Consider the following 19261-nt stretch of genomic DNA (forward strand, 5'->3'; position numbering starts at 1 on the left):
TAACACACAAAAACTCCTGGCTTCACAGAACTGCCATCCTAGTGGGGTGGGATGAGGGAGACAGATAATGAGTATGTAGAATATATTACATGTCAGATGGAGATACCTGCTATGGAGAAAAGTGAGGCAGAAGATGGTGACTGAGAATAGAAGCTGTGTTTTAAAATAGAGTGCCATCCATGTTCATTGCAGCTTTACTCACATGCGTCCCCTACATTGGAAGGCGGACTCTTAACCACTGAACCACCAGCGAAGCCCGCCCCCCCCCCTTTCTAAGGCTGAATAATATTCCATTGTAAGTACTGGGTTGGCCAAAAAGATTGTTCGGGTTTTTCGTAAGATGTTGGGAAAAACCCAAACGAACTTTTTGGCCAACCCAATACCTACCATGTTTGTTTCATCCACTCCTCCATGGAAGAACATTCAGGTTGTTTCCATGTCTTGAGACATCCTGGTGACTGGCCAAATGTGTGACTCACACACTGTGATTGGCCCTATCACAGATGCTCCCTGATTTTTTTAGTGATAATAGAACCCTCTGTGGACATGATAGACAAATGAGTCTCAGGGCAGTATCAAAGCTTTTGAGATCCTGACAAGTTTAATCAGTCTTGATTTGGGAACCCTGCTCACTCACATTTAGGCTGTGCCATCCTGGGCAACCAGCCCCTTACTGTCACCCACATGATCCAGCCTGACACATAAACTGACTACATAATTTTCATCATAACTTCTTCTCCTTCTCGTTTCCCTTCTCCCCCCTCCCCTCCCCTCCCCTTCTTCTTCTCCTTCTTCTCCTCCTTCTCCTTCTCCTTCTTCTCCTTCTTCTTCTCCTTCTTCTCCTTCTTCTTCTTTCTTCTTCTTCTCCTTCTTCTTCTAAGAGGAAAGGTCTGTGAGCCTGGGAGATTTATAATCCAGTGATTTCCATAGCTCCCTTTCTTCAAATCTTCCATTTTCATCTCCCCACCTTCAGCTCCCCAAGCCCTTAACACACAACTTTAAGGCGAAAGCCTTGAACATGGGTTTAGACAATCTAGGAGAATCAGAAAGATAAACAGGTTCTTGGCATCTTCAGGGACCAGGGAGATGCAGAATATAACCCCAGAGGGCAGAACCCCCAGTACTTGTCATGGAGAGAGTACAGGACCCATCTCTGGTCCAAGAAGATCAGCTGGCTCCAGTTGCTCCTATATCGGGGCCTCTGGAACTTCTCAGCAGGGCCCTGGAGGAATTGGAAGGAGGCGATGTGGCCTCCCCTTCTTTGTTTCAGGATTTACCCCTCTTGCTCTAGGACACTGAGGCACTACAGGGACATCTACAGTTGCACAGCTCCTGAGCTTAATGCCTGAGCCCTGGGAAGGTGGGAATTAGGTGTCTGGGTGTCGTGTGTGTTTGGGGGTGATTTTAATGGCTCTGGAACTTGAAGCTGTTCCAGAAAACACCGAAGCGGTCAGTAGAATCAGGATCTTTTCACTGAAACCCACAAAGGTCACAAGAAAGACTGTCATTGGCCAGGCTCTCAGGCCACTCAAATAGGCAGAGAAGAGGGGATGCAAACCCCGCCCAAACCCTAGGGGGGATGGAGTTGGCACCGGGGACTTCTGGTCAACCCCTGGACAGAGGGCCAGGCATTTCAAAGGGTGCAGCAGCTAAGTGCTCTCCCCAGCAGCGCACTGCACCTCCGCGAGCGCGTTTCCAGGGAACCAAGGTCGGAATTAGGGTCCAGGTGGGAATCAGGCGCGCAACCAGCGAGAAGCAAGAGCGGTGGAGGAATAGCCCAGAGAGCTTAAGCCCGGGAGAAGGGGCGCAGCGTTTTGGAGCGGGAGGATTTCGCCCCGCGCGCACAGCGTACCGCCCAGGTGCCTCCAGAGTCCCGGGCAGGGGGTCCTCTCGCAGCTGGCGCAGCGGCCCCTGGCACCGCGCCCTTCGCCCAGCGCCACCTGGCTCCTCAGCAGCGTCCAGGAAGGGTCTCTGGTCAAAGACAGGGTTCTGCGGCCATGACCGAGGTCGCGGAGCCGGACGGGGGCTCCCCGGGTCCCCAGAGCCAGCCCGAGGGCTTAGCGCTTCAGGCGGAGAGACGGGGCGAGCCGGGAGCTTCCGGCCCTGAGGCGCAGAGGCAGGAGGCGAGAGAGGGCGCCGTGGAGGCGCCGAGGGGTGGGGGGCCGGGCGCAGCCGCGACGGCCGAGGTGACGGAAGGAGAAGGGCCGGGGCCGGACGGAGGGCGCGCGGGCGAGGTAGCGCCGGACGCAGGCGGTGGCCTGGGGGTTGAGACGCGGGGCGCGAGCGGAGAGCAGGCCGAGGCCGAGGCGGAGGAGGGCTCCCGGGAGGGAGAGGAGCGGGCGAGCGGCGCGGAGTTGGCGGAGGAGGCGAGCCCGGGGTGCGGCGCGCAGGGCGAGGCCCCGGGGGAGGCTCAGGTGGAGCCTGGGGATCCCGCGGCCCCCGGGGCGAAGGAAGAGGCGGAGAGCGGGCCGGAGGAGCCGGGAGGCAGCGCGCCTGGGTCGGCGGGGGCCCGCATGGACGCCGACGGGCTGACGGGGGATAGCACGGCCGCCGAGGCGCCGGCGGGGGACAGCACGGTCACCGAGGGGCCGGCGGGGGACAGCACGGTCGCCGAGGGGCCAGCGGGGGACAGCACGGTCGCCGAGGGGCCGGCGGGGGACAGCATGGTCCCCGAAGGACCGGCGGGGCTCCGCGTGGACGCCGAGGGGCTGACGGGGGTCAGCACGGTCGCCGAGGGGCCGGCGGGGGTCAGCACGGATGTCGGGGGGCCGGCGGGAGAGGCGCACAGGGCCCAGGGTGAGCCCCGGGATGGAGGGGACAGCAGCCCGCAGACCCAGGCCGAGGCGACTGAGGCCGCAGCGTCGGAGATCGCGGAGTGCAGCCCTGGAGAGCTTGCGGGGGAGCCTCCGGGTGCAGCGGCGGGGGCCGCGGAAGAGACAGGGGGCCGGGAGGGAGAGGAGTCGCAGAAAGCGGCCCCCGGGGGCGCGAGGGCAGATGCTGGCGAGGACGAGGACCAGGGTGCGCCCCTGGGGCAGAGAGAGGAGGCAGAGGAGGAGAGGCGAGAGCGGGGTCCAGAGGGGCCAGGCGAGGAGGCCACAGCCGGGGGCGCGGACGAGCCCCTCGACGGCAGCGCGGATGGGGAGGCGGCCCAGCCGACGGAGGCCCGGGAACCCGAGGCCGAGCTGAGCAACCACCTGGCGGAGGGGGGCAGCACCGAGCGCGGCGACGAGACCGCGCCGGTGAACGGTGGCCAGGAGGACGGCGAGGTGCCCGAGGAGGGGGCCCCGGGACAGGAGCACGACATCACCCTCTTCGTGAAGGTAAATCTGGCTTCTTGCAACTCCCAGGACGCCCCCTCCCATCCTTAGTCTTGGTCTGTTGAGATCTGATCCCAAAGGGACGCGCAGGGATGAAGCTCTTGGCGCCCTGATGGTCACCCAGCACTTCTATCCGCGGGGTGGGGGTGGGGGGTGGGGGTGGGGGGTGCGGGTGTGGGGAGAGGCGGGACAGCTTGGGTTTCAGGGAGAAGAGGTAAAGGAGCGTTACAAAGAAGAACTGAGGGTTTGGAAGCAAAAAGGTTGAGGTGAGAGTGGTGGGAGATGGGGATGCGGGTCCAGCGTCCCCCTGTCCTTTGTACTGAAAATCCTAACTAGCCCTTCTAGTCAGGAGGTTATTAAAGAATTCACTTAAAAAAACAAAAACAAAACCCCACCCAGCCCTGCTGATGTTCAAAGCAATTTCTGCCAAAGGAAACGTTAATACCTAAAGTGAATAAATGCAAACAGGTAGGTTGTCATGTGAGAAGTATCTCCGGACTCAAACCTCAGAGACCCAGAGTGGGCCCAAATTTTTAGCTCCAAAAAGGTCTTCCATTTCTGTAGAATTGATAAGGTATGTTTGGGAGGAAAGTGGAAGTTTATTTAAATACTGTAATATATATTGAACATTTAACATTTACTTTGGAAGATGCTGACGACTTGAACATCGTCTGCCTTTATGTCCTAGTTTCAGCCTTACTTCAAAGATTCAAAGAGGACAAGGATTCTGTAGAGACACAAGTGAGGAAGTTTTAGGTTTAAATAGACATTCCCACAAGACATCACAAATGAGGAACTAGGTTCCGGGGGCAGCTCACAGGAGGATCTTTGTTGAAAAAGCCCTTCCCAAAGACCTTTGGCCAGATGGGGAAAACAGCAGATAATAAGGTCAAGAATGTGCATTGTATGTTGAATCATAATCCTTCCAAAATACTTTCAGGCTTATAGAGGCCGGTTATGACCTAAACCTCCTTGGGAGAGAAATATAAGCAAATTTTAATAAGCCAAAAAAAAAAAAAAAAAAAAACAGTTCCCAAAGTGATTAAGATCAGAATTTCAGGAATTCTTTGGGTGGCAAGAGAGTTTGGGAAGAACAGCCTTGCGTTTCTTCACTGTGCTGTTCTGAGCAAATTTTAAGATGCTGAGACATTTTAAGATTATGTATTGGGACATAAGCTAGGGTGCAATCCCTAGGAGGGTCACTCGGAGCCAGAAGACTTCAGGGAAGTTAGGGGAGGGGGAAATCCGAGCACAGTGTTGCTGTGTGTGCCCCAAATCTGCTCCTTGGTTTAAGAAATTTCCCCTTGTTCTGGTCGTCTGACTACATAATTCCAGCCTCTTGTTACAGCTTGGAAACACAGCTTCCTAATAGTCTTTCTGCTTCCATCCTCGGCTCCCTCGAATCTAGTCCCTTTGTCATAGCCAGTGAGCTAAGAAAGAAAAGATCTGATCATTTTGTTTCCTAGTATAATCTTCAGTTGTTTATTACAGGCTTTCAGATAAATCCACACTCCTTAGCCAGGTCACAAGGCTATCCGCGATGTGATTCCTGTCTCCTTGGCACTGCCTGAGTATCCCTCCCACCCAGCTTTGCTACCCATGGTACCGCTCTGCCGGCCTTGTTAGACTACTTACTGGTCCTAGAGGGAACCACATTCCTTTCTGCCTGGAAATTTTGCATGTGCTGTACCTGAATCGAGTTTCCTTCCCTTCACCCCTCCCGGTCTTCCCTGCCTGGCTATCTGCTATGTGTCCAAGATTCAGCGTGGCCATCATCTCCTTTGGCGAGACTTTTCCAACCCCAATTTGGGTTGGGTATCCCTCTGTCTGAGCTCCACTCACACATGGCATTACCTTCTGCGTGCTGTCTCCAACGTGGAGCACAGGTCTGGAACGTGAAGGTGTGTGTGAACGGGTGGCTGCCTGTGTGAGATAGTAGACTGTAGTGATCAACAGCACAGAGTTTAGAGCCAGTGGGTCTGGGACCAAATCCTGGCTCTTCTCCTTTCTTGCTGTGTGACCTTGGGCAAGTTACTTGATCTTTCTGTGCCTTTGTTGCTTATGGATAAAACAGGAACAATCATAGTTCCTACTCCATGAGTTTGAGGGACATTCAAAATTAGGATTGTATAAAACACTCAGAACAGTACCTGACTTGAAATAAGCCTGCTATAAATGTGACTTCTTATTGTTACATCTGCTCAGCTCTGATAAACCTTCATTGATTTTGCACAGGAATAATCCCTTTCCCATTCCATCCCTGCCATTTTATTTATCTATTTATTTCTGGCAAGTATCTCTAGTTTCCTAATTACCTCCATTTCCTGGGGAAAAGAATATTATGAAAGGTAAAAACAAGTTGTTTTCTCAGACTCTGCTCAGTAGTTTGTGAAGGCAGAGGCAAGGGGGCATGTCGTGGACTACTTAACCAGAATGTTTGATGATTGGCTTGGTGCTCAGTTGTTGTTTTCCTTTCTTTAAGGAAACAAATGGATCTCCAGACAGTGAAATTGGTTTTCAAGCAACTACTGCTTGATACAGCTTCTGAGGGTCACCTAGGATGTGCCCCGTAGGATTGTTAAGGCATATCTCACTTTCTTCTTTTTCTTGTTTTTTGGCCATGCCACACTGCATGCGGGATCTTAGTTCCCTGACCAGGGATCGAACCCGTGCCCCCTGCATTGGAAGCATGGGGTCTTAACCACTGGACTGCCAGGGAAGTCCTTACTTTCTTCTTATCCTTCTAATCATTCTCTTGAAAAACAAAAGCTCCCAAAGAACAAATCAAGCAAAAACCCTTTAGACTATTTTAGCTCTGGAGTTTGTAATACTCGATTTAAAATCCTTAAATTAGTTCAGAATAGGATTTCTTTGCCAGATTTAACCTTCTCTAGGTTCCTTCTTTGGGCTCCACTTTATCTGGACGCTGTATTCCATAATGGACGTCTGACCTCCTGGGTTTTGTAAACATGTCAGGCAAGTGTGTCTTGGTGGGTTTTTGATTCCGTGATTGATGTGTAAAACTGTTCTTTAAGGAGAGAACATTCTCCCAGGCTTCATGTGACAGCCTGCTAAACACAATTTTTAAAATTAACTAGCCCTCATTCTATTTGGGAACTTTTAACTTTTACATTTCTTCCTGTTTAAAAAAATAAGTGTATTGGTTACCAGAAAGTAATGACATACGACCCAGTAAAATGGAATAATAAAATCTGCTTCTAATTTGAGCCACCTGGTGGTTTATGTTCCCCATCTTTGTGAGAATTGTCATTTTATTAGTCATTTTGTTTTATTCTCTACGTATGCAAGAATGTATTCTTGGATGTAAAAGAGCCAGGAATGTATAGAACAGGCCACAGGAAAGCCTCCTTGAATTATTGTATGGTAAATGAATTGCTGACCATTGCTAATTTTTAGTTCTGTTTTCTCAAAGCAGTGTTCATTATTTACCATCTAATTATACGGCAACCCTGCAATATATTTAGTAAGAAAGATTCTTTTCTTCTTTGTTCGTGCAAAGGAAGGAGGACCACATAATAACACACCAACATAGTAACAACAAACGACAAACAAAATTCTAACACCATAGCGTAAGGTCAGGACTTCAGCAGCTGTGGCGGTTTAGTCGCTAAGGAAGTCTCACTTACAGGTTCGGTTCGTCTAATACTTTAAGGCAGTATCTAGGGATGGGATAGTCTGAGATATGGATTTTCTGGCAAATTCACATGACTTAAAAAATCTTAATGTGACCAGTGAATAATCCTGGGCCAGAGTCTAAGAATTTCTTAAATTACGTTTCGGAGATCATTCATATAACCACTAATACACAGCTAACACTGAGCTAGAAAACTTGCATTTGTCATCACATTTGGGTTCTCCAGGGAGGTGAAACTGAGGACGGAACAAAGTAGAACTTGAGAAAGGCATGGCCTTTGAGGATAACCAACAAGGACCTACTGTACAGCACAGGGAACTCTGCTCAATGTTATGTGGCAGCCTGGATGGGACGGGAGTCTGGGGGAGAATGGATACATGTATATGTATGGCTGAGTCGCTTTGCGGTGCACTTGAAACTATCACAGCGTTGTTGATCGACTATAATATAAAATAAAAAGTTAAAAAAAAAAGACAAGCCTTTGAATGAGCACTGTCACCTGGAGATACCTCCCCTCCCCAAATAAATAAGTAAATAAATCAAGCCTCCCAAGCATTGTCATATCACATGGGGGGATGAGAGTGGGGCGGGGGTCTGTAGGGACCGACATCTGATGCACTCCTGGTGGGTCAGAAGGCTGTAGCTGTCTGTGCATCTTTAGCCATGTGTGAGCAGGCTGAGACCTGCTCTGTGGGGTTTGGTCTCTGAAGAGCTTGAAAGGGAGATGTTATTTTCATAACTAAGTATGAATTATGTGTTTAGAAGGGAAATGAGCAAAAATGCACTTCAGGGACTTTAATTTTTCCCCCCAAATGACATTTTTTGGTCATTTGTTTTCTGAGTGTCAACGCCACTTACTTACAGATTACATCTGTGAAATCATACAAGGTTAGTTGGGGTGGAAACCAAGGTGGAACATCGTGCTTTGCTAACTTCTTATGCACACGTGTGTACACAGTGCATGCACATGAGATCCACAGGACGTCCTTACTGCCTGGCGTGGTGATGGGCTCGTGGGAGGTCCTCAATCAGTGATTTTTGGTAATTGTAGGTAAATAACCAGATGGATGGATGATTGGTTCAAGGTGACTTGGCTAGTGAGAAGCTGGACTCAAGCCCCGTTCCCCACTGCCCCAGTCTAGTGTCCCTCGTGGAAGAGCCAGAGACACTCTTCTCCCTGAAGATGTCATAGTCTGGCACAGGGTCTGGTACATAATGGGCACCCTGGTAATGCTGGTAGGAAGAGAAGATGGGATCAAGGATGAGTAGGAAGCTATGAGAGTATATATAGGACGACCTGCACATACAGTGGTGGTCACTAAAGAGTTATTGATTCAGTTGTACTTGGGGAGACACAGAGAGTGGGACCCTTTGATAATCCCTAGCACAAATTCTTCAAGATTTTCTAAAATTGGCTGGCTTTGCACTAGCCATTCTCTGAGCTCCTTTGATATTCAGCAAAGAGAAGTTTTCTCTGAGAGTTGGGGAGGTAGATGCTTAAATCTCCTAAGCGTCTCCTTTTCCATCATCGATTTTCTCTGCTCTTTTTCTGACAGAGTGATGATTTGTAAACTGGGCTGTGTATCTGGGCAAAGTTGAGGGAGATATCTTCTAAAATATTTCAACTTTTATTTTACTATTTTCTTCTACTTTATTTCAAAAGTTGAGTAAATTAAATTTTTAAAAAATTGAAATAAAATAGAGGTTAAAGATATTTATGCACAGTTTGGTCATTCATGTAATCCATGAGATTCTTTTGTAAAATGTACTTTTTTAAAAGAAAAAACAATATATTAGGATAAGGAAAACTTATAAAACAATACAATGTGATGAAAAATAAATCTTCTTCCATGCCTGAGGCCCATGCTCTCAGTTTCCTCCCTAGAGATATTCTGTGCATATTCAAACATATACGTAAGTATCCTCACTGTTTTAGTTACTTACTGCTGTGTAACAAATTACTCTGAGACTTAGCATCTTAAAACAATAAACGTTTATTATTCACAGTTTCTCTGCATCAGGAATTTGGGAGCAGCTTAGTTGGGTAGTTCTGGTTCCTGAAGTTGTAGCCAAGATGTTTGCAGGGCTGTGGTCTCATCTGAAAGATTGATTGTGGCTGGATCCACTTCCACAGTGGTTGACTCACATGGCTGTTGGCAAGAGGTTCAATTGTTCATCACTTGGACCCTCCCCATAGGGCTGCTTTAGTGTCCTCAAACATGACATCTGGCTTTCCCCAGAGCAGGGGGATCCAAGAGAGAAGAATGCCTTTTATGACCTTGTCTCAGAAGTCACACAGTCATTTCTGTCTTATTCTCTTAACTAAGTCCAGCCTTCAGGAAAATTGGAATTCCATTCCACCTTTTAAAGAGAAAGTCAAAGAATTTGTGAACATATTTTTAAAAAACCACACCTACTTTTTTTTTCATAAAAGTAGTACACTGGAAATACATTCGGTTATATTGTACATTCTTTACTTAACATCACATCTTAGAAATCATTCCCTATCAGTGCCTGTAGCTCTCTCACATTCTTGTTAAAAATTTTGCATTTTTCTAGTAATGGGTGTATTCTACAATCAGTTTCCTACTGATGGATGTTTAGGTAGTTACCTCTTTTTGATACGTTAAGCAATGCTATAGTGAAAAATCCCTCCACGGATGTACAATCATATATGGAACCTAAATTCTTAGCAATGGTATTGCTAGGAGGAAGGATATGCATATTTAAGATTTTTATAACTTTTATTAAATTTCCTCTTCAAAGAGGTTATACCAAATAATGCTCCCCTGACACCATACGAGTGCTGTGTTTGCTTCCCCACTCAGTGTATTCCCCAACTTTTTTGAATCGGAGAGGTGAAAAATGATGTCCATTGTCATTTAATTCACATCTCTTTTAGTATGTGTGAGATTGAGTTTAATTTTATGTATTTAAAAACCATTAGTATCTATTTTTCTGTGATCTGGCCACTTATGTCCTTTGCCTATTTTCAAATTGCCTTTGGGTCTTGTTCTTCCCGATTTTTATATTAAGGAAATTAGATCTCTGTCATATGTTGCATATGTTTTTATGGGACCGTTTTGACTATTTGTACTGGCGTAATTTATCCTTTTAGTCTTAGTAATTTCTTATAATTGATACTTGGGAAAACAAAGCATAGGCTGTGATAGCACTCTTAGAAACTTCAACTTCATTTCCTAGAATCTTTAAGTGCTCTCTTTTACTTTTTATCCTATAACTTCTTAAATCCTGAGGGATTAGGTATTTTAAATCTTGCCTCCCTACCTTTGTTCTTTGTTCTCATTAGCAGGTTACATTTTATCAAGCACACACCCTTTCAGGATCAAACTCTTTCTTACCTTGTATGAATTCCTGTTCAAAACAGAGCTTAAAATGTATAGATAGCAGCGTCATTTCATGCCCAACCCTGCTCCATCTGAAAATGGAAGGTATATCACTTTGATCTTGGCTTGCCATCTTCCGAAATGGATTCGTGATCAGTAATCATCTGCGATAAAGCGATATCAGTACTGTTTCCAAGGTTGTGTCTCCTAGCCAGATGTTCTTTTTGGATTCCATGCGTTGAAAGAATTGACCAAAATGTGTACAGATTGATCACAAATCCTATCTGTAGAGGACCAGTGAATTGTGGAAGCCTACCCTTAGCTTATGTTTGATGAGAGGGAGGATGGAAATATACAAATATCAAAGATTGTTTGGAAAGGTAATTTTGAAGCTTCTGGAAGGGTAGCTTTATGGAGAAACACAGACCATGTTGATATACATTTATTCAGTCTGTGAGGGAAAGTCTGATTTTATATATGCGTGCAAGATCATCAGATTTAAAAAATTCTCCATTTTTACTCGTTTGATGGACTCTACCCCAACTTACTCTTTCTCTTTCCTTCTTTACTTGGTCATCCATCTGAAAGTTGAGTCTTGATATGGGGCGAAGAAAAGCTGCTTCTCAGTCTTTCAAACTACCAAGTGGTATTTTGGACCCAAGTAGGCTATTGAAAGTGAATGTTTATTGAGTACCCACCACGTACCAGGCACTCTGCATGGGGCTGGGGGTACTACAGTGACAAACAGTGATGAACACAGCTCCTGCTTTTCTGCAGCCTCAGCCTTAGAGAGTGATCCGGAAGGAGATAATTACGATGCTGTGTGAGGGAGGAGAACGTGGCGTGGGGGAGGGGTTGGTGGGACAGGTGGGCAGAGCGGGATGGCAGCCTGGGTGCCGACGGACAGAAAGGAGAGATTTGGCCTCTCTGACCGCAAGGGCTCTGTCCTTCTGCTGTACTCCCCTCTCTCTGGAAGGCTGTGCTGTGTACAGCGCATGGATCAACGAATGATGGCAGTGAACAAACGGGGCTACTATATCAGGTGGACTGAAATGCGTGGTCAGCTGTGATTTTTATTTTTGATTTACAGTGTTGTGTTAGTTTCTGGTGTACAGCAAAGTGATTCCGTTATACACACACACACACACACACACACACACACACACACACACACATTTTTGCATTCTTTTCCAGTGTGGTTTAGTACAGGATATTGAATATAGCTCCCTGCACTATGCAGTAGGTCCTTGGTCCTTGTTGTTTATCTATTTTATACGTAGTAGCTTGTATCTGTTCATCCCAAACACCTAATTTATCCCTCCTTCCTGCTTTCCCCTTTGTTAACCATAAGTTCGTTTTCTATGCCGGGAGGGGGTGGTCAGCTTTTAATGGCACATTTTACAGAATGTAAATTTTATGATTTCGTAGATTCTTTCCATCTAAGCCAGCGATGCCTCAACTGTCAGATTGCATTTACAGACGTTGGCTTTTGTCTGAGCACGGTAACTGACCAACTATTAAAGTACTAGGCCTGTTAAAAATAATTTTTACCTTTCTAATTCCATGGCAGGAGACTATGGTAAGGAATACAGGTGACGACCAAAATGGAGGAGTGATGCAGGTCACTCAGCGGTGTTCAGCTGGTGAATGGGCTGGTCCCACGGGTTCAAGACAGCTTCACACACTTGTCTGGTGTCTTGGCAGGTTGGCTGAGGCTGTGCGGCTGGGATGGTCAACTGGAGCGCCTACAGGCAGCCACTCCAGTATGCTGGCCTCAGGGAGGGTCAGTGGACAAGGCAGAAGCTACATGGCCTTTCCCACCATATTCTAGTGGTTACCAAGTAGTCACAGAGGTCAGGCCACATTCAGAGGGAGGAGAATCAGACCACTTCCCAATGGGAGGAGAGTCAAAGGATCTGTAGCCTTTTTTAACCCACCACACTATCTGATTTCAGGGTATGCCGAAATGCTCACATCATTTATTTAGATCCAGGTCTTTGCTAACTTGAACTGGTTTAAGAAAATTTTAGCAGTGCGTAAAGCACTGGAGTTATTATTATTTTTTATATTTAGTGATGAGCAGAGCAATGTAGCTGTAGTATTTACCACAACAAATCTCAATTCCATAACTATAATGCACAAGCAAAGAGGGTCTCGAGCCCCGATATGGGCCACTCCATAAGCCCTTTTTACAGTCATTTCTCTGTCATATCTAAGAGACAGCCACTTATTCTTATTGATATAAAGGAGGAGCAGTATGTGCTGGTTAAGTAGCTACTAGTCTCAGTGCCCCCTTTTTGTTTCGAGTGTGCAAGCTTAGAGCTGTTCTGGAGAAGCGAGAGACTGGGTTCCCTTTTAAACCTGTGAGATTCTGCCTTCCGGCCAGTGAGACTCTTTGCTGGTGAGGGTGGCCAGTAGGAAGACCCTCATTCTGCACACCTATCCATCCCCCTATGGTGCCGCTGGCCCACCTCCAGCCACAGTGGGCTGTGGGGATGAGGATCAGGGTAGGGAGGCACCTGTTCTCTTCCCTGGCTGGGGGCACACGAGGGGTTCTGATGGCGCCCTTAGGACAGTGGCCACAAGCATGACCAAGACATGCACATCTCAGCTGTCATGTGCTATGAAGATCACCCAGCATAAAGGTGTTATTGGAGATCTAGAGACATAAGGCTTTCTTCCTAAATGAGGATGATTAACACATTTTTTTTTGGTACCTTTGGTGTCAGGCCGTTGGACACGGTGAGTTCAAAGAATCTTGGAAAGATTTAATCTCTCCCCAACTTTGTTCCTTTTGCTTGAACTCCATCCAGGCTGGATGCCTTCAACTCTCTTCCCATAAATGGTCAGACGAGATGAAGTGTGGGTTGCACTCAATGGCTTTTTGGTGTCATTTAACTCTCTGAACAGAGAATTCCGTGCTTAAGAAAACTCAGAGGTATTGACACATCAGATATGGAGGGAGACTTTTTTTGTTAATGCCATTTTAACCAATATATTATGATTATTTGCATCGTGAACAGCAGCGATAAAGTAAGATTACTCTGTTACTCTCCAGCTAGTGGGATACGCTCTAGTAAGTACTGCAGATACAGTGCTCTGCTCATCACTGGGTAATACAAAACAACACCATTGCTTTTAGGCACTGCTAAAAAATTTTTAAACCAGTTCAAGTTAGTCAAGACTTGGATCTATAAGTAAATGATTTGAGCGTTTCAGCACACCCTGAAATCGGATAGTGTGGTGGATTAAAGAAGGCTACAGATCCTTTGACCCTCCTGCCATTGGGAAGTGGGGTCTGGTTCTCCTCCCTCTGAATGTGGCCTGACCTCTGTGACCACTTGGTAACCAGTAGCCTATGGTGGGAGTGGTGCTGTGTGGTTTTCATTACAAAAGGCCGTGCAGCTTCTGCCTTGTTCAGTGAGGCCCCTGAGGCCAGTGTACTGGAGGGGCTGCCTATAGGTGCTCCAGTTGACCATCCCAGCCGCACAGCCTTCCAGCCAACCTGCCAAGACACCAGACAAGTGTGTGAAGCTGTCTTGAACCCGTGGGACCAGCCCATTCACCAGCTGAACACCGCTGAGTGACCTTGTCAACGTCACATGGAATAGTAGGATCATTTAGGCAAGTCTTACCCTACCCAAATTCCTAACTCACAAATCATGATATATAATAAAGCACACAACTTAGGCTGTTAAATGTGGAGTGATTTGTTACCGGGCGAAAGGTAACTGGGACATGTGACTTATGACACTTCTAAGCCAGTGAAATCTGAGTGGGCGGAAAGATGGCCAAGGTGAGAGGTGCAGAGCGGGTTAAAGTAGTTCCAAGCGGGGTGGGGGGCAGTGCAGGTAAAAGGAGGGCTCCGTATGGCCAGTTCTTCTGTTTGGTGCGTGCGTTTTCCCCTTTGGAGTCACTCTAAGAAATGGAACACGCTCAGTCATTCAAGAACATAAACCACCAGGCTATAGAGAAACAGGCTGCGTTATTAAGCTGGTCTTCCAGAACAAGGTGTTCCTTTGTTGTAATAATTCCTTGTGAGAATTTTACAAGGAAATAAGCTTTTCATCTCTGTGTAAAAGCTTCAGTTGGTATCAGGCCATATTATTAAATAAGGATTAAAAATAGGCCCAGAGTTTTTAAAGCATAATTCATATAGGAGGATAAATAGCCAGTTTCATTTTGTTCGTCCGTGTACTTCTTATGAGTTGATTCCACCCACTGTGACAATGAACACCGACATAACTAAGCCTTTGGCCAGAATTTAAAGCTAAGAGCAATTGGGTTCAGTGATTAAGTTTGTGGGTCAAAGGTGGTCACCCACCTAATCCACCTAATAAGACATTGTTACGACAGTCGAAAAGAATAAATACTATACATTCTTGGGAATGAATTTAGGTTTCATAGGCTTTTTGAAAAGCTCAGATCTGTTTCAAAGTTTTAAGATCTAAGATATATTCCTTAGGATCCAGGTGTAATGAGGAATGAAATCGTCCCTAAGTTCTAAGGTTATGGAGGAGTGAGAAGTAAGCAAAGCTTTCCCCTCCTTGGGTGTGCAAAGTCAGTCTAGAAAATGATATCAACTGTGTAGTCATTTATTTCTTTAAGAAGAAAAACAATACTCGCTGCACTTATACATTTCTCCTTTATAGGCTTACAAGAAGTGTGATGCGTAATGTTTGTGTCATGGGATGAGCTAGTATGATAACAATAAACAACACCAACAAAGTTATGAAAATGAGGGCCACGATTCTTACCTGCAAGGAGCCTTGTTTCTGGTGCTGGGTTTTATTGGTTGTTGCTGTCCTCGCTGGCTCCACCAGAGGGCAGAAGAGGAACCAGGAGGGGCGCAAGTCCAGGGAGCCAACTGGGCAGTTTCCTCTCCAGTTCGTGTTCCTTCTGCCTTGCAGAAAAGTTAAAGAAACCGAGAAGACCTTCAGATGGTTTATGCTACACAGTAGTCATGGTGATGGTACAGCTGGAACCGCTGGCCTTTTACGGGCAAGCAGCCTCCTACAGCCCTTCCTGTTGACCGTGGCAGGATGATGGGTGGTGATATGGGAGCCCAGCTGCGTGGTCCAGCTCTCTGCTCACCTGCCCACGGACCCTCGTCCCTCCTAACTGCAGAGTGTTCTGCTCTCTGGCGCCACCCCACGTGGCTCCTTCCTGCCCTAACCAAGAGGTGGGGATAAGACCAGTGGGGACTTTGCTGGCACGGACTATAGAGGAAGAAGGGAGATGATGATGCATAGCTGAGAAAAGCCTGGGCAGAGGGTGCCGGAGGAGAGCTTATCGGACCTCAGTAAGTGGTGTGTCTCATGAATGTGGGTGTCCTTCAGTCTCTAAGGGAGACTCGCAAGTAGGAATTCCAGAATTTGAGCTAGGATATCAAATTCCGATGACTGCCATGTCAGAATCTCCCCAAAGAAAGAAGCTTTCCTGCATTCCTTGCCCCTAACAGAAATTGTGAAATTAGTTAAGAATTTAGTACTTTAAGGGACTCTATCACTTTTCTATTGATTTCTCCTCATGTCATCTCTGTCACCCACTTAAAGGGCTTATATACCCTTCAGAACACTTTGTCTTTCATTGGACACTCCTCCCCCAATTTTGTAGTTTATTGGGCATTTCTACAAAAGTTGTTCCTTTAGTTCTTGGCAAAGAAAATAATCTTCTCTTGTATCATTGTTTCCTTGGGAACATCAGTGAATATATCAGTTGAACTCCGTCATCTTTCCCAGGGCCACTTATTATGCACGTCTTTCCACCAAAAGTTAGCAGCGGGTGATATCTCAGTAATTATGTTTTAATCTTCAGTCCAGATTTTCAGAACTATACCTTATTCTGGCAAATTAGGTGAATTGGCTTTTCGAGGTTTGTAGAGTATGACTTATTAAGTTCTTACTTCCTGCGCCAATAACGTCAGAATAAAAATGGAAAGAGTTAAAAATCCCCTGAAGTTATTAAACCGATTCACAGAGAATAGTAATGTGAAGTGAGTTTACGGCTTTAAACTGTATCCACTGTAGGTGGGATTTCGGAATGCTCTCAACACAATGGGTTCCCCAAACTGGGTCAGGAATAGAGTAAAGCATGGGAATTCTGGAAGCTGACTCTTCTCTGGGGGGTGGGGGGTCTCTCCTTCTGCCACATCGTCGCTGTCCTGTCCACCTTGAGGATGTGTTACGCATCAGACACTGAGTATTTCTGTTCACAGTGCGGTGGAGTGCTGACCATCAATGTGTTTTGAGGGGGTCATTGATTGATTGATTGACTCATGGATTCATCGATTCAGCAAACATTCTCAAGCATTCTTAAACATCCCAAATTCCATAAAAGGAAATCTTTTCTTTTATTATTTTTGCACAATTTTGTCTTTCAGAACGAGGTTTTGTTTCCTGCTTTGGGGCACCCAGTGTTTTGTGCCATTTTTACCCTCGTGCCAAACAAGATAGTGCCAAACCAAGCCCCCTCAGCTGCCTCTTCTCCTGGTGTTGTCGGAAGGTCTCTATGACCAGGGTCTTGCAGCTCATTATCGGTTAGTGTGGATTTGAACACAGATGGGGTGCAGGGAACCAGAGCAGGTCTGGTTTACATGGTGCCCATGGATGGACAAGCATGGCATGTAGCCCACTTAGGATATCTAAGACCTAATAAGTCCTTTCCCTGGCCCAGTAAATCTCCTTGACTCTCTCATTTTCATATCTGGGTGGATGCCTTTATTTTGGCAACATAAATGAGAACCCTCACAAAATCTTCACATTCTATTTTCTTCCTGGAATACAGAGCACATGTCTTTTCCTACTTAGTTAATTACCTACAGGCACCCTAGTATACAGTATTTTCAAGTTATTCTACATAAAAAGTAATATTTTGTTGTTTGATCTCTGAATCCCAGTTTTCCAAGCCTTATAAAACTGAAATAAGACACTCCCGTAAGAAACTGGCCTTGCCCAGATTGGATTTAGGATAATAAATGAACATCTTGAGAAATCCCCAGCCTCTTCTCCTGTGGTGTCGGTGTGTCCTTCTCCACAAGGCAGATGAAGGGATCCATTGCCCTGGAACTGGATTGCTGGGGCCACAGTAAGATTTGCAACAAATTAGGGACACCAGTTCCTAGCCACTTAGCATAAATGTCGTTTTTGAAAACAGGAGCCCTTGAACTGTTTGCTCATTGGCTGGTTTGTGAACCACTGCAAAGCTGGCCCCAGGGTCACTGTTTTTTTTTTGACCTAATAGGTCAGGGTTAGGGAATCTTGAAACAGGATAGCACTCCCTCTTTTTTCTTCCTCAGGGGTGAGGGTGGGGAGAGAGTTCACCAAAAAAAGCTTGTGGCACAGAAAAGACTTCTGTATAATAAAGCCAGGGCATTAGCCTTGGCCTTGGTCAGCCAGTTAGGTGTTTCTCCTAATTTGGAACTTGGCTGGTCCCTTTTGGTCTGAGACCACAGACCTTCCCTGTTGCGTGGGTCAAGCCAGGCCAGAGAATATAGTCATATAACTAACAGTGGGAAAGGGAGGAAGGTAAAGCTTCCAGATAATTCTGTAACGTCTGAAGTCTTCTAAAATCTCTCCGTTCAAATTGCTAACATCAAGGTTAACATCAAGGTTAGCACCTTGTAGTACCACTACAAGGTGGTACTGTGTACCTCTGCTCACTGACAAGGACCTTTCAAGTTTAGCAAGTTAATTATCCATGATCTAGGAACCCCTGACCTTGTAAGAATTCTCAGATTACAAGGAAATACAAAATGAAATCTAATTGTTAAAATGGGACTAGTTACCCTGTCGAGCACAGTTCCAGGACAATTGTGTGGTTTTCCTAAACTCCATATGTTTTTGGGGGGGGTTCTGACTCTGACTTTCCTGGTTTTGAAGCATAAAGCCAACTTTTCCTATTTTATACACAATGTGATTTTATGTACTCCTGGTTGATTCTTTTGTCTCTTTTCACTGATACAAGATGACAGGCTGGTTTGAACCTAAACTTGTGAAACCTGAGGTTTCTGGTTAGTAATGCAGGCTTACCTTCAACTCAGTGGCCAGGAGAAAAGGGAGCAGCGGGGAAAATTAGCAAGTTGATGTAGCTTAGGTTTCTTAAACATGAAGATATAGGTCTGAACTGAATAAAGTTGCATTTAAATTAAAAAGTGCCTTCCCACTATACCATTGATCTGGCATCTTCCATTGTGCATTACATAATTGCCCCTCTCCTTTACGAGAAGTTTTGTTTGTGCTGGGAGCTGTTCATTTGTTTGCTCTTCTTGTTGAAGTTGCAAAAACCATTTAGGGATAATTCCATTATTTCATTAAACAAGACACTGGCAGGAGAAACTAATTACCTGATCGACTAGGCATTTCTCTTTGTTCTTTAAAATGAAGCAAAAATTTTCAGTGAATATGTCATCCATGAGATCTACTACGAACTTTAATTTAGAAAACCAAATCTATTTAGTACCTAAGGTTGCTACTTTTCAGTATACCTGATTTAATTAATTAATTAGTTTTTATTGAGGTATAATTGACATACACCATTATATTAGTTTCAGATGTACATAATGATTTGATATTTGTATTTATTGCAAAATGATCACCACAGTAAGTGTAGTTAACATCCATCATCACACAGAGTTACAAATATTTTTCTTTCTTGTGATGAGAACTTTTAAGATCTACTTTCTTACCAACTTTCAAGTCTGCAGTATGGTATTATTAATTATAGTCACCATGCTGTACGTTACCTCCTCATGAATTATTTATTTTATAATTGGAAACTTATACCTTTCGGCCCCCTTAACCCATTTCACCCCCATCCCCACCTCTGGCAGCCATCAGTCCATTCTCTGTATCTCTAAGCTTGTTTTGCTTTTCTTTTTTTTAAGATTCCACATATAAATGAGATCATATGGTATTTGTCTTTCTTTGTCTGACTTATTTCAC

At 45.6% G+C, this 19261-nt stretch overlaps 1 protein-coding gene across 1 annotated transcript in view; it reads left to right on the forward strand.

The window, feature by feature from the left end:
• The first annotated feature begins 1997 nt into the window (after positions 1-1997).
• Positions 1998-19261, forward strand: part of CLIC6 (chloride intracellular channel 6) — a 41047-nt gene continuing 23783 nt past the window's right edge. The window contains exons 1-2 of the mRNA XM_065875913.1: positions 1998-2234; positions 2271-3320. Coding sequence (XP_065731985.1) covers positions 1998-2234; positions 2271-3320 — 1287 coding nt within the window. The remainder of the gene's footprint in view (positions 2235-2270; positions 3321-19261) is intronic.

This window comes from Phocoena phocoena, chromosome 4, assembly GCF_963924675.1.
Source record: "Phocoena phocoena chromosome 4, mPhoPho1.1, whole genome shotgun sequence".
Classification (NCBI taxonomy): domain Eukaryota; kingdom Metazoa; phylum Chordata; class Mammalia; order Artiodactyla; family Phocoenidae; genus Phocoena; species Phocoena phocoena.